This window comes from Callospermophilus lateralis, chromosome 2, assembly GCF_048772815.1.
Source record: "Callospermophilus lateralis isolate mCalLat2 chromosome 2, mCalLat2.hap1, whole genome shotgun sequence".
Classification (NCBI taxonomy): Eukaryota; Metazoa; Chordata; class Mammalia; order Rodentia; family Sciuridae; genus Callospermophilus; species Callospermophilus lateralis.
Genome location: NC_135306.1, coordinates 159,231,470 through 159,245,469, shown reverse-complemented (window position 1 = coordinate 159,245,469; position 14,000 = coordinate 159,231,470). Strand labels below are relative to the sequence as shown.

At 37.5% G+C, this 14,000-nt stretch overlaps 1 protein-coding gene across 1 annotated transcript in view; it reads right to left on the bottom strand.

Moving 5' to 3' along the window:
- The window catches only part of Ipo7 (importin 7), a 58,248-nt gene extending 44,838 nt beyond the window's left edge, over nt 1-13,410 (bottom strand). Inside the window, exon 1 of the mRNA XM_076846850.2 lies at nt 13,169-13,410. Coding sequence (XP_076702965.1) covers nt 13,169-13,252 — 84 coding nt within the window. The 5' untranslated portion in view covers nt 13,253-13,410. The remainder of the gene's footprint in view (nt 1-13,168) is intronic.
- Between the last annotated feature and the right edge of the window lie 590 nt (nt 13,411-14,000).

The window sequence follows — 14,000 nt, the reverse complement described above, 5'->3', positions numbered from 1 at the left end:
TTACAACATTCTATTCTCCCCTTGCTTCAGCAGAGTTAACTGCTTCCCAATGTCTCACTCTATGTCTCAGTTTAAACATTATTTCCTTAAAGAAGTCTTTCCTATCTAATCACTCAAGTTAAAGTAAGGCTCCCTAGAATGCTCATAATTTTAACTATTTTTTCTTCAAAATACTTATTACATATTTGTAACTACCATATTTGTAACCCACACCAGTTTTATCCCTTTTTCTACCATTAACTAGACTTTAAGTTCGATCAAATAGGGACCACACTGTTTATATACCTAATCCTCATTATGATGCATGGCATTTCAGACAGTCAAACTATTTACTGAATAAATTCAAAGAGACAAGAAATAAATGCCTTGAAAGAAGACATGATTGCCTAGGAGCATAGTAGAGTGTGAAAGGATATTTATACTTAAGGGATAGATAGAAAGACATAACAAACACCACTATCCATACTATTACTAATTTTAGGCCATTTATAATATTGGAGACTATATATCAAACTGGAAGCTTCTGGAATGGACTGCAGCAATCAGATAGTCCTGGGTGTAATTCTAAGTGATGACATTTCCTATATTGTTAAGCCTTGAGAAAGCTAATTCAGAAAATCTGTCTCAATTACAAAATGTGTACTAAAATTCACTACATAGGATGTTTGTAAGAAGTAAATAAAAAAGACACAGAAAATATTTTAACAAATTATGAAGATATAACAGGCTGGGATTGTTCTCAATGGTAGAGCACTTGCATACCATGTGCAAGGCCCAAGGTTCAATCCTCAACACCAACAAAAACAACAACAAACCAGCAAAACACCACATAACAAATGTGTATGTTCCTTATATATCCATACTCAGTAGGAGTTCATCTTTCTTAAAGAGTATGATCTCACATTAGAAAGATGTAAACTGAATGTAGCCAAGTTACTCATTAGTTCTTTAAATCATCCATAAAACACAGCACATGTGGCTTTGTGTATTTAAACAATCTCTTTTGAGGTCCCAAAGCTGAAGTTTGTCCTTCAGACTTGAAACAGATTACTTTCTATGTTAAGTCCTGAGGAAGGCTGGGCATGATGATGCATACCTGTAATCAAGGGGCTTGAGAGATTGAGGCAGAAGGAATATGAGTACTAACCCAGCCTCAGCAACTTAGCGAGGCCCTCTCTCTAATAAAAAAATAAAAATAAAAAGGGATGGGGATGTGGCTCAATGGTTAAGCACCCCTGGGTTCAATCTCTGATACCAAAAAAAAAAAAAGTCCTGATGAAGTTGTTGGTTTATAATTAGGAGTCATGTTAAACCAACATAATCCATCACAATCACCACTATTTTTGTTTGCCTTACATATACAAAGGTACATTACTGGAGTTAAAAGTAGCATATGCTACCCACTGTATCTTCCTACAGCATAACTGGTACTCACTTCTTAAGATTTTAATATAAAAAAAAAAGACAGATACTGTGTCAAGCACCTTTTTTTCTTCTTCTTACGTTTTCAAAATGTTTAATATGCTGTCAATGTGTCAAGCAGCTTTGGGGTAAATAAAATAACAGAATGTCCCAGGTACTTGGGAGACTACAGCAGAAGACCCCCTTGAGCCCAGGAATTCACGTGAGCACAGTTTGCAGCCATCCTGGACATGAAATAAAATAAGATCACAAAAGGTACTTCAAGGAAACCAAGGCAAAACATTAATATCATCAAGGAAAACAACATGATAACAAAGGCAGAGAGACAAAAAAAGTAGTTTAGAATTAAGTAGATAAAATGTGAAGTTTGGGGGCTGGGCTATGGTAGAGCACTTGACCCTGGATTCAATCGCTAGTATCAACTAAAATAAAAGAAAAAAGGAAGAACTTTTAAACTCCCCCCATTGGTATAAACAAAATCAAAAAGGAAAAGAAAAATACCTGTAACATCTTAGGAACAGAGTTCATTACTCCAAACAAAAAATGAACAACAAATATGTGCAAATTTCAGCCAGGCCAGTCAGGCTCAGTGGTTAAGCACCCCTGTGTTTAATCCCTGGAGGGGTGGGGGGGGGATCAGCCCTGGGGACCATGGTGGGTGACTGTAATCCCACTGATTCAGGAGGCTGAGTTAGGAGGATGGGAAGTTCCTATTCAAGGTCAGCCTTAAGAACTTAGCAAGACTCTTTCTCAAAATAAAATTTAAAGGGCTGGGGACATATATCAGTGGTAAAATGCTCCAGGTTCAATTCCTGGTACCAAAAAGGAAAAGGAAAAAAAAAATTGCAAACTTCACTACAATTAGTATTAGTAGACAATAGTCAATCCTATGCCAAAACAATATATGAAATATGACAAAGCACTGATAAGGATATAAAAAGATGGAATGTTCTTACAATGCTAATGGTGTAGAAAATGGTACCATTTTGGAAAACTGGCAGTTTCTAACATGTACTACCTAATAACCTAGCAATTTTACCCTTATAGCATACATATACATGTAAGAAAAATGAGTCCTTATATCCATAATATTCAACCATTAACAAGTGAAAGAATGAACCAAACCATGGAACGTTCATAATAAAATACTATACAGTAATTAAAAAATGAAGTAAAACCAACCTACAAAATCAACCAGTAACACTCATCTTCAAAACATGTTGAGGGGGTCTGAGGCTGTAGCTCAGTGGTAGAGTGCTTGCTTGGCATGTGCGAGGCACTGAGTTCAATCCTTAACAACACATAAAAATAAACAAAGACATGCTGTACACCTACAGCTATGAAAAAAATTAAAAATAAACAACACGCATCATTGAGGGCTGGGGATGAAGATAGGTGACAGAGTACTTGCCTAAGTGTGGAGGCCTTGGGCTCAATCCCTCGTGTGTACACACACACACACACACACACACACACACACACAGTTGAAAAAGAAGTCAAACTCCTTAAATACATTCCATATGATTCTATTTATATGAAATTCAAGGACAGGCAAATTTAAACCATAGTAACAGAAATCAGAATAATAGTAACCTGGAGAAGGAAAGGTACTCAATAAGAAGAGTACCAAGGAAACTTTCTAGGCTAATGAAAATATTATTTACATGTTGGTCTGGGTAATGACTACCCTGGTAAAATAACTAGGCAAAAAGTGAATGACCTATACAGTTATTTTAGCTTTGTACTACATGCAAATTACTCTGATTTGAAAAAAAACAAAAAACTATTATTCCATGGACATTAACAGCATTAACAATTAGTAAAAGAGAGAAATACCGATCATGCTACCATGGATATGCATCTTGAACATGTACACTATGTAAAAGAAGCCAGTCACAAAAGACTACATATTATATGATTTCAATTATATGAAATGTCCAGAATAGGCAAATCTATATGGACAGAAAGCCTGGATTACCTAGGGCAGGAGTGTGTGGGGGGAGGGGGGCATAATGAGAAGTGACTGTTAATTGGTATGGATTTTCTTTTGGGGCTGAGGAAAGTGTTCTAAAGAGTGTGATGATGTTTGCATAATTCTGTGACTATACTAAAAATCATTAAATTGCATACTTTAAATGAGTGAATTCAATAATTAGTCTTTAAAAATCAACAACACTGGGGCTGGGGTTGTAGCTCAGTAGTAGAGTACTTGCCTTGCATGTGTGAGGCCCTGGGTTCAATCCTCAGCACCCCATAATAAATACATAGATAGATAGATAGATATTGTCTATCTATAATTAAAAACAATATTTAAAAATAAATCAACCACACTCAACAATAAAAATAAGTACTTATTACTTTATTAATGCTATACTGCCTTGAAAAATACAGGTATAAATTCAAAAGTGCAATGATAAAAACTATGTCTTTCAAGCAACTGAGTTAGTCTAACAGTAAAAAGAAAATTTCTGTAAGAGGGGTTAGCACAAATAACCTCAACCTGGGACATCTATCTACCTTTTCCATACAAATTTCCATCCATTTGAAATTCCTAAGGCAGAAGAAGCACTGCTTTCTCCCAAAGTTAATGATAGAAATGAGAGTAATAAATATTGGATAATCAAAAGTAAAATTGAGACAGAAAGTAGATTAGTGATTGCCTGAGACTGGGATGGGGGATAAATAACAAAATGGCATAAGGGATATTATTGGGGTGGTGGTTATACAACTCAATCTACTAAAAATAACTAAATATGGCAGGCATGATGACACACACCTGTGATCTCAGCAACTCAGGAAGCTGTGGCTAAAAGATCACAAGTTCAAGGCCAGTCTCAGCAATTTAATGAAGCTTTGTCTCAACACAAAAAATAAAAAGGACTGGGAATGTAATTCAGTGGAACAGAACTTAACCTACATGCATAAGGCTCTGAGTTCAATCCCCAGGACTGGAGGGATGGAGTGCATGTGGGGTGTGAATCACTGATTGTCACTTAAAACAGGTGAACTTTATGATATACAAATAACAAAAGGCCAAAGATCTATATATAAAAGACATACATTAACTCTCCAAATTAGGAAAAACTGTTATTCTAAGAGCATTGATCTCTAACAACTTACTTTTTTAGAAAATTCTTCTTTAGTTGTTGATGGACCTTTATTTTATTTATTTATATGCAGTGCTGAGAATCGAACCCATGTCAAGCAAACACTCTACCACTGTGCCACAACCCCAGCCAAATCTTTAACGACTTTCTGACATTCCTGAGTATAGCAAACTATCACATAGTAAAAAAGAATTTTCTTCATATTTTTAAAGGCAATTTAAAAAATAAACTAAAGTAAAAATGCCACTAACATCAATCTTTTATCACAAAACTATAAATTTTACAAAATTATGGTATTCTCAACAGTTTAGCATATAGCAAATACTGACATGGGCCTCAAGACGTCATAATAGATCTTTTATGTGAGTCAAAGTCTAAATGTAACTTTTGTATGCTGACACTAATTACAGGACTAAGTCCTCTCTTCAAGCTCTTGGATTCTAGCAGTCAGAGTACCGGAGAACTAAAGCAACAGACAAGTCATTATACACCATTATTAATTAGGGCATACACACATAAAACTCCTAATATTCAAGTTTAAAAGCTGCTAGTCTTAACATAAAACCACCTTTCAAAACTTTGTACCTTCTCAGTATCTGTCATCAACCCAGATAATTTCAATTTTCACCCTAATTCATCTTATCAAAATTCTTCAATAATCCCAACACCATTGTCCATCTCTTAACTCTACACTTCTAACTAGAATTACAATTGCCACATAATTTAATATTATACTGAAGAGTTTTAACTGGACAAACCAATTAAATCTCAAAGTAAACCCTAAAGGGCTTAAACTCTGAGATGCAAGGACAAAATTTTAAATAGGAAAAGTAGGAGTTTTATAAAACAGATTATTAGGAGAATGAAAGCAAATGGTGAAAGATAAAATATGAAGAAGTAAATTGTGACACAAAGATCTAATTAAGGGCTGGGATTATAGCTCAGCGGCAGAGCACTCCCCTGGCACACATGAGGTACTGGGTTCTATCCTCAGCACCACATAAAAATAAAATCAAGGTATTGTGTCCAACTACAACAAAAATATTTAAGAAAAAGATATCAGATCTGGGGATGTGGCTCAAGCGGTAGCGCGCTCGCCTGGCATGCGTGCGGTCCAGGTTGGATCCTCAGCACCACATACAACAAAGATGTTGTGTCTGCCGAAAACTAAAAAATAAACAAAGATTCTCTCTTTCTCTCTCTCTCTCTCTCTTAAAAAAAAGAAAAAGAAAAAGAAAAAGATATCAAAAAATCTAATTAATTTGGGCCAGTGGTGCACCACTTGTAATCCCAGCAACTCAGAAGGCTGAGGCAGGAGGATCATGAGTTCAAACCCAGCCTCAGCAACTTGGCAAGGCCCTGAGCAACTCAGCAAAATCCTGTCCCTAATAAAATATTAAAAAAGGGCTGAGGATGTGGTTCAGTAGTTAGGTGCCCCTGGGTTCAATCCCTTGTACCAAAAAAAATAATAATAATAATTATATGTGAATTTTTTAAAAAGAATTTTTACATGACCAGATAGATTGACGCTATAGGAGATCTTGAAGCAATATGAAGGATCTAACTCAAGGACTGATGACTATAAAACAGGATGAATGAAAAAACTATTATTATAACAGGTAGCACAATAACAGGCCAGAATTACCTACTAGTCCCTCATTTCTACTCCACAGCCAGTTTCCCCAAAGGGTTACTGGGCCTCCCCGCCTTTCCCATGGTCTAAGTTTACAGGGCAAAATTAGAAACTACAAAAACCACAAAGTTCTCTAATCCTGATACCTTTTTAATCTACCATCTATCCTACTCCTTTACTAGCATTCCACTCACTGATCCTGTAATCAGAAATTGTTCCCCACTCTCCTACCCCTGAAAAGTCTTCAGTTCACTTTAATTTCTCAGAAATGCCAACATTTGGGGCTGGGGTTGTGGCTCAGGGGTAGAGTGAGGCACTGGGTTCATCAATAACTAATAAAATATTTTAAAAAAAGAAAAAGAAATGCCAATACCTAGGCCATGGGGGATGAAGCTCAGTAGAATTTTTGCTTAGCATGCACAAGGCCCTGCAACTGATGCCCATCACTAGAAAAACAAATAAACAAAAAAATCCCAGAAATGCCAATATTCCTTTCTTCAAATAGTTTTTTAAAATATTGTGAAAATAATTCATGCTCACTGGTAGAAAAATTATGAAAATAGTGTAAGAAAAATGAAGCTAAATTAACTCTAACCACAAGACAGTAGAATGAATCGGACATAACTTTCCTATATTCATATACGCATACACAACCAGTGTAGCTCCACATCATGTACAACCACAAGAATGGGAAGTTATACTTGATGTATGTATAATGTCAAAATACATTCTACTGTCATATATAACTAAAAAGGACAAATTTAAAATATAAAATAAATTAATTAATCACAACTATCCTTCTCACTTGTAAATTTTTTCTTTGTATCTCTCCTACTTTTATGCACAATTCCCCAATCGACTCGACCCCCCCCCCCCCCCCCCCCCGTTTCTCCAAGTCCCAAAAAACAGGCATAACCAAACTTTGGCCCTCCAGTCCACCCCACACCTCTGGTTCATACTTTCTTCTTCTCTATAGTAACCTGCAAAAGAAAATGACTTTTCATTGTGGTTTTCTCTTCTAAACTTCAGTTCTACATTCCAATTGCCTGCTATACTGTTTGTCAATGATGTTTATTTATCAGCTCCTCAAACCAGACATAAATTTTAACTCATGAAGAGAAATCCCTTCTCCCAAAGTCAGTTTTCAATCTAGACCCACATTTTCCAATGGAATCACCTAATTTCAATATCTTGAAAGTTTATTTGTTAAATGCAAGCAGAGAGACTTCAATTAGTTAGTCTAAGTTAAACCATTTATAATGAAGAGGAGGGAGACTTAAGGAATTGACACAATAAATTTTTACATAAAATGAATACAAAATAATTTTAAAAGCTATAGAATTTCTGACCTTTCCTTTTACTAAATAACTTGACAAAGCCAAATAACTATACCTGTTTTACATGAAATATGAAGCATAATGAAGTTATCATAGGGGGAAAAGTTAGGACCAGGCTGAGACTCTCACTACATTCTCCTGCTTCAAACAAAAACTTCATTATAAATTATTTAGAGATCAAAAGGAAAAAATGCCACTTTACTAAGATTCATCATTAATATGTAACTGACAGAAACAATAAAAAAAATTATATATCCATCTACTACATCCGAAAATGACTATTTTATTACAAATACTAATACAGAACCAAATGTAGTGGGAAATTCCTATAATTCCATTGACTTGTGAGGATGAGGCAGGAAGATCACAAGTTCAAGGGCAGCCTTGAAAATTTTAAGTTTTAAAAAGGGAGGAGTAGGGATGTAAAGTGGTGGTAAAACACCCTTCAGTTCAATCCCCAGTACAAAATAATACATATATATATAAAAAATCTTTCATATTTTATCTTTCAGATCTTCAACATGCTGTCACCAAGTAATTTCCTAAAAGCCAAAGTATCCAGAGACTTTCCCACTCCCAGATTCCAAATAGTATCTACTTTTCAATATTCCTGGTTAAGGAATGTTAGCTACTCAACCTACAGAAAACTCTGGTCTTCCAAAAATATACACTATTAGAAAGGCGTAATGGCACACAACTGTAATCCCAGCAGCTTGACAGACTGAGACAAGAGGATTCTAAGTTCAAAGCCAGCCTCAGCAACTTAGGCCCTAAGCAACTTGGCAAGACTCTGTCTCAAAATAAAAAATTTTTAAAAAGGGCTGGGGATGTAGCTCAGTGGTTAGGTGCCCCTGGGTTCAATCCCTGGTACCCGCCCCCAAAAAAGTGTGTGTGTGTGTGTGTGTACATATACATATATATGTGTGTTGAGAGCCACAGTTTAGTCGGAATGACGCCTCGCATTTTGCTAGAGGGAATGGTTGAAAGGTGACCCTGCTCTGGGATTAGGGCGGCTCCAGGATTAAGGTGGATCCTGCTGCCTCAGGCACCCACTACTTTGGACTTCCCATTGGCTCGGAGAGCCGGTGGAGGGGAGTGTATTCCCCGGGAATTGTGTAGAGTGCCGGTGAGAGTTCAGGAATAAAGAGTAGCTGTTTGAACCTACAAGGCTTTGTGGTGGCTTGGTTATTTTGTGCCCAGACAGACTGCGGCATATTTGTACACACTACACATTTAAATATTTTGTTTAATGTGCAAATTGGCCTACAAATATGCCATTATTTTGCACTTGATTTTGTCTTTTAATAAAAATAAAAATCAAATTAGCATGTATAAATAAGGTCCATCACAACATTAGTTTGTCCATCACCATTTGTAAACACAAAATAAAGAAATATATCAAAACTAAGTTCATTTGCTTTTTCACATAAAACATGTAAGGAAGCAGCAGCATTTTTGCCTATAAAACCATTTCATGGCACATTAAGCTTAGGAATTGAAGGTTTAAATGGCATCTATAGGTAAGCCTTCAAATTCCACTTAGGGCATTTCTCTTGGCTACAAATGTGACAGAGAGGGACTGTTAATGCTGATATCATATCTGCCTTTTACCAAAGTCATACATAATAGTTTTCTCACTTAAAACATACAAAGAGCTCCATTACAGTCCTGACTGCAGGTAAGTATTCAATTTCTAACAACTTTGCTTACTATTTAGCATACAGATAGTTGGCATTAAGTGAACCAGACTAGGAGTATCATTCAGAATATATTTCAAGATTTTTTCTTGGCATTAGATATAAAAACTTCAGTTTATGGCTGTGCATGTTGGCTGGTGCACACCTGTAACACCAGTGACTTGGGAGGTCGAGCCAGGAGGATTCCAAGTTCAGAGCCAGGCTGGGTAATTTAGCAGGACCCTGTCTCCAAGTAAAAGATAAGGGATGGGGATATAGCTCAGAGGCAGACTGCCCTGGATTCAAAACCCCAATATTGCAACAAAAGAAGAAGAACAGCAGCAGGAGAAGGAGAAGCAGGGGGAGGAAGAAGAAAGTAGAGGAAGGATATATATGCATAGGTTATGTGGAAATTCTACCTTTTATGAGGGACTTGAGCATCCTTGGTATTCTAAACCAAGGTGGTTATGGAACGAATCTTTCAAAAATACCTAGGAAGGACTGGTCAGAACTTTTCAGTACTTAAAACATCTAAAGGGCTTTCAATGGAATTTCCAATTTGTACCTTTCAATTATTTTCTCCAATAATAACGGCAAAGTTTGCCACATGAAGATAATTAGAATTGGAATGTGACAATAAGTTCCAAAATTGTAACAGTGGTCCAAAAAGTAAAAAGAGCCATCAAAACATAAAACATACTACAGAATAAGTCATACTAAGTAGACGTAGCTTGATAATACCTGCTAAAAATGGAGACTTCAGTACAGTTGCTAACAATCTATGTACAATAAATAGATGAAACATCCTTGAGTTGAAAGGGGTATAACAGAGCTAAATTCTATACTATTATATATTGTAATATTAAGTCAGTGAATAAAATCTAACACTGGCAAATCAAAGAATAATAGTAACAAAAAACAACTCCATTCCTCATGAAACTTAAAAATTATAGGGGGAAAACAGAAATAAAATGTACAATAAATCAGTGCTACAAAGAAAAGCAAACAAATACAGAGAGACAGGGAGTGTGTTAGCCAGGGAACTCCTTGGTGATAAGGAGACAAAGGAAATAAGAGAACAAGTCAGGGAGATAATTGAATAAAAGGAGTTCCAACCAAATGTAACAGCTAAGTGCAAAGACTCTATGGCCAACTGTTTTGTTTTCATATTATCTATATTATAAATACTCTGAAAACATCTGCAATTTTTACAGTCAGTGATTACTTCACTTAGTGAAGAAAGGATTCATTCACATGTTAAAGATCTTTTTCCTTTAATTAAATGAGCCAAAATACAGCTTCAGTAAAATGATAAGACATGTAGAATGATCAACAGTTTTCAAAGCTAAAGTCTCTCAAGAATAAAAATGTTACTTCCTCATTTTTACTATATTCAAGCTTCAAGACTCAATCGGAATCTTCTCCCTAAATCAAGTTTCAGTCACAAAAAGTCAAAGCAAGGGCTGGGGTTGTAGATCAGTGGAAGTGCACTTGCCTAGCATGTGTGAGGCACTGAGTCTCAACACCATATATAAATAAATAACATAAAGGTCCATCAACACCTAAAAAATATTTTTTTCAAAAAAGTCAAAGCAAAAAGTACTCACATATAAGGGAGGGAGGAACTAATGCATTAAAATGGAATAAAGATTAGAAATTAGTAAATATTCTAGAAGTAATCTCAGCAACTCTGAAGGCTAAGGTAGTAGGATTGTAGAGGCCAGTCTCAGCAACTTAGCAAAACCCTGTCTCAAAATTTAAAAAATAAAATAATGAAATAAAAAGGCTGAGGATGTAGCTCAGTGTAAGACTGCTCCGGGTTCAATCCCCAGTACCACAAAACAAGTAAGTATGTAAGTAACTAAATAAACATGTAAATAAATGAATATTTTTTAAAAAGGTACCTTAGGAAAATTACTACAAAATATTACTGTAATAATTGAAAGACATATATAAAATGTAAACAGCTAACAATCACAGACATAAAAGCTATAAAACACATTTTCTGCTAGAAAAGATCAACAGTGTTCACTGTTCCATAGTATTACAAAACAGCAACTCAATGGTTAAGTAATAAAAGACTTTGAATACCATTGATTATTTACCTTCCAAAAACTAGCTTGTGAAATACTTACCCCAGGTCTTTTATGTCAGTGCATATAACAAGACATGAAACACCTGCCCAAAAAATGATTCATAAGCGCACATAGAAATATGGCATAATGAATCCCACTATTATGTATAATTACAAAGTGCCAATAAAAGTTTTAATTTAAATTTAAAAAGAATAAGTGATTTTCAAATTTGCACAAAGTATTATTTATGCAATTTTTATGTAAGGGAATCAACTTTTTCAAGTAACAGTGTTTTAAATTAATGATTACATGCAAGTATATTTAGTCAAAGTAATGTGCTATTAAGAGCTAAGTTACGATATAAATTACTTTTTGCTTTTCTAGGCTCACACCTGCATAAATACTTCATAAGCAAAATAATGTTCATCAAAATTCGTGTCTATCATAACACAAGTCAAAACAAAAAGTGATCCATAACTGCCCCCATAGTTTAGTAATGGTTCGAAGTGGGAATTTGTTTCAACTTCCTCTTTTACACCAAAAGAAATCTAAGCTCCTCCCAAGGTGACTTTGAGCATGCAATTGTTAAGCATAGTATGATGATCTTAACATAGAAAAGATTTAACTTTTTAGTTTGAAATTTTACACTTAATTCATCTGAGTAGTCTTCTTGAACTGTTTCTGTAGTACAACATTGTACAAGATGTTGTTCAATTGGTGGTATTCCTGCTGCTTCTGATAAATCAAAAAGTAATGTTTTAAATGTCAGCTAAGACGAGCATATAATAACTGAATCTCTTTAAAGTGGAACTTCTTTTTAAGTTCAAAAATGTATGCTAAATCACTAAAACTGACAGATTCAACAATATATCAAAATACGGTTATTAACTGGCAACAGAAGTTACAATAGTCCTTTGAGGAAGCCTTTGAAATAGGAATCATTAATATCTAAAACTGTACCAGTTAAGAAACAAGGAATGATGATGAACACAGTACAATAAGATACCCACGTGGTAATGCTCTCCAAAAAATACAGGGCAAGAAGAAACTAACCCTCAGCAAATGCAGCATCTAAAATGATCTGCAAGTGGAGCACGTTTCAAAGCTCTCAGATTTACATTATCTCACTTGACCATCACAGCAATCCTGTGTCCTAATTTTATGAATGGAAAAAACTAAGAATCAAAAGGTTAAGCAACTTGCCCAAGGTCACTCAAGAAATTAGTGATGCAGCTACACCTAGAAGGGTGCACTTCACCTGACCCTTTCCACTACATCACCCCGCCTCTCGACTGTGGCATTATGACAGAAGAGCAAGGATCAGATTCATATGTTAACCCACACTACTCCTGCCTACCAATGAGGCGCAGGCTTCCCTCTTAAAGCAGCTCGCCAGAAATAAGTTGTGACCAAGAGGCAGGCCACTGATCAGCCCAGCAAAGTGACAAGGCTCGACATGCAGCCCCCCATAAACCAGTATGCATTCCCAGGAGCCCCCTTCAGACTCGGCGCCGACAAGACTGCTCACGAAAACGTCTGAAAACCTTCCAGTGAGTTTCGCCCCCTCCTGGACTCAAGGAAAGAGCTGGATGTGAGCCAGAGGGCGGCCAGCCACCGGAGCCAGCCATGTGTCCAGCCCGTCACGCCCGCCTCGCCCGGGCCGGCTCCTCATGCCTAGACCGTAGCCAGAGGCCCAGCTCGGGATCAGACGCAAAGGCAGCCTTGGCGGCTGCCACCTCCACCACATCAGACTGAGGCGTCCCGGCGTGGGCACTGCCGTCAGGTCTCCACCCGACCCCTCCATACGGGCCCCTTGGCGACACCGTCCGCGCTTCTGGCCAGGCCGGGAGGGCTCTGCCTGCCAGAGTCAGCCCGCCCGCCGCCGCCGCCGCCGCCGCCGCTAGCCGGGCGTCCTTACTTCATTCAGCTGGCGCTCCGCGGCCTCGCGCAGGGCTGGGTCCATGGTGCCCCGTAGGGCCTCGATAATGGTATTGGGGTCCATTGTAGCGCGGACTCGGTCAAACCCGGAGCACGGATGCTACTGAGGCAAGAGTAGCGCCACTCACTGCGCACATGGACCCGCCGCGCTCCGCAGCGGCAACCGGCGCGAAAGGAAAGAGAAGCGCCAAGGCCCCGGATAGAACCTCTTCGCCTCGGTGTGGAGGCGGGAGATGCTCCGGCCACTTCCTGTCGGCGCGCCAGCGGAGGGCTTTGGGAAATGTAGTCCGCGGACGCAGACGCAGCCCACGTGGCTGGCTCCCACCGATGAGTCCTGCTCTTCAAGAAAAAAACGTTTAAACCACGGAAAGAAAATAAAGACAATGAGTTACAAAGATTTCATATAATATACCTAGGGAATCTGATACAATGTTTGATGCAGTCCTTGTAATAGCTGTGTAATCAAAGGAATTTTTGTGTGTGTGTGTGTGTGAGGGTGGCGGGCATTGGGGATTGAACTCTGGGGCGCTTTACCACTGAGCTATGTTACCAGTTTTATGTATTTAGTTATTTAATTTTAAGACAGGGACTCGCTAAATTGCTGAAGCTAGCCGCCAACTTGCAATCCTACTACCTCAGCCTTCCTAGTCGCTGTTGATACAGGTGTGTGCCACCACGCCCTTCTGAATTAACTTTTTTGAAAAGCAATTTGAGATGTATTTCTAAATGTTAAAAAAAAAGTTTATACTCCGTGACCCAGTAATCCCATTTATGAGACTGTTTATGCTAAGGAAATACTATAATACAAAATG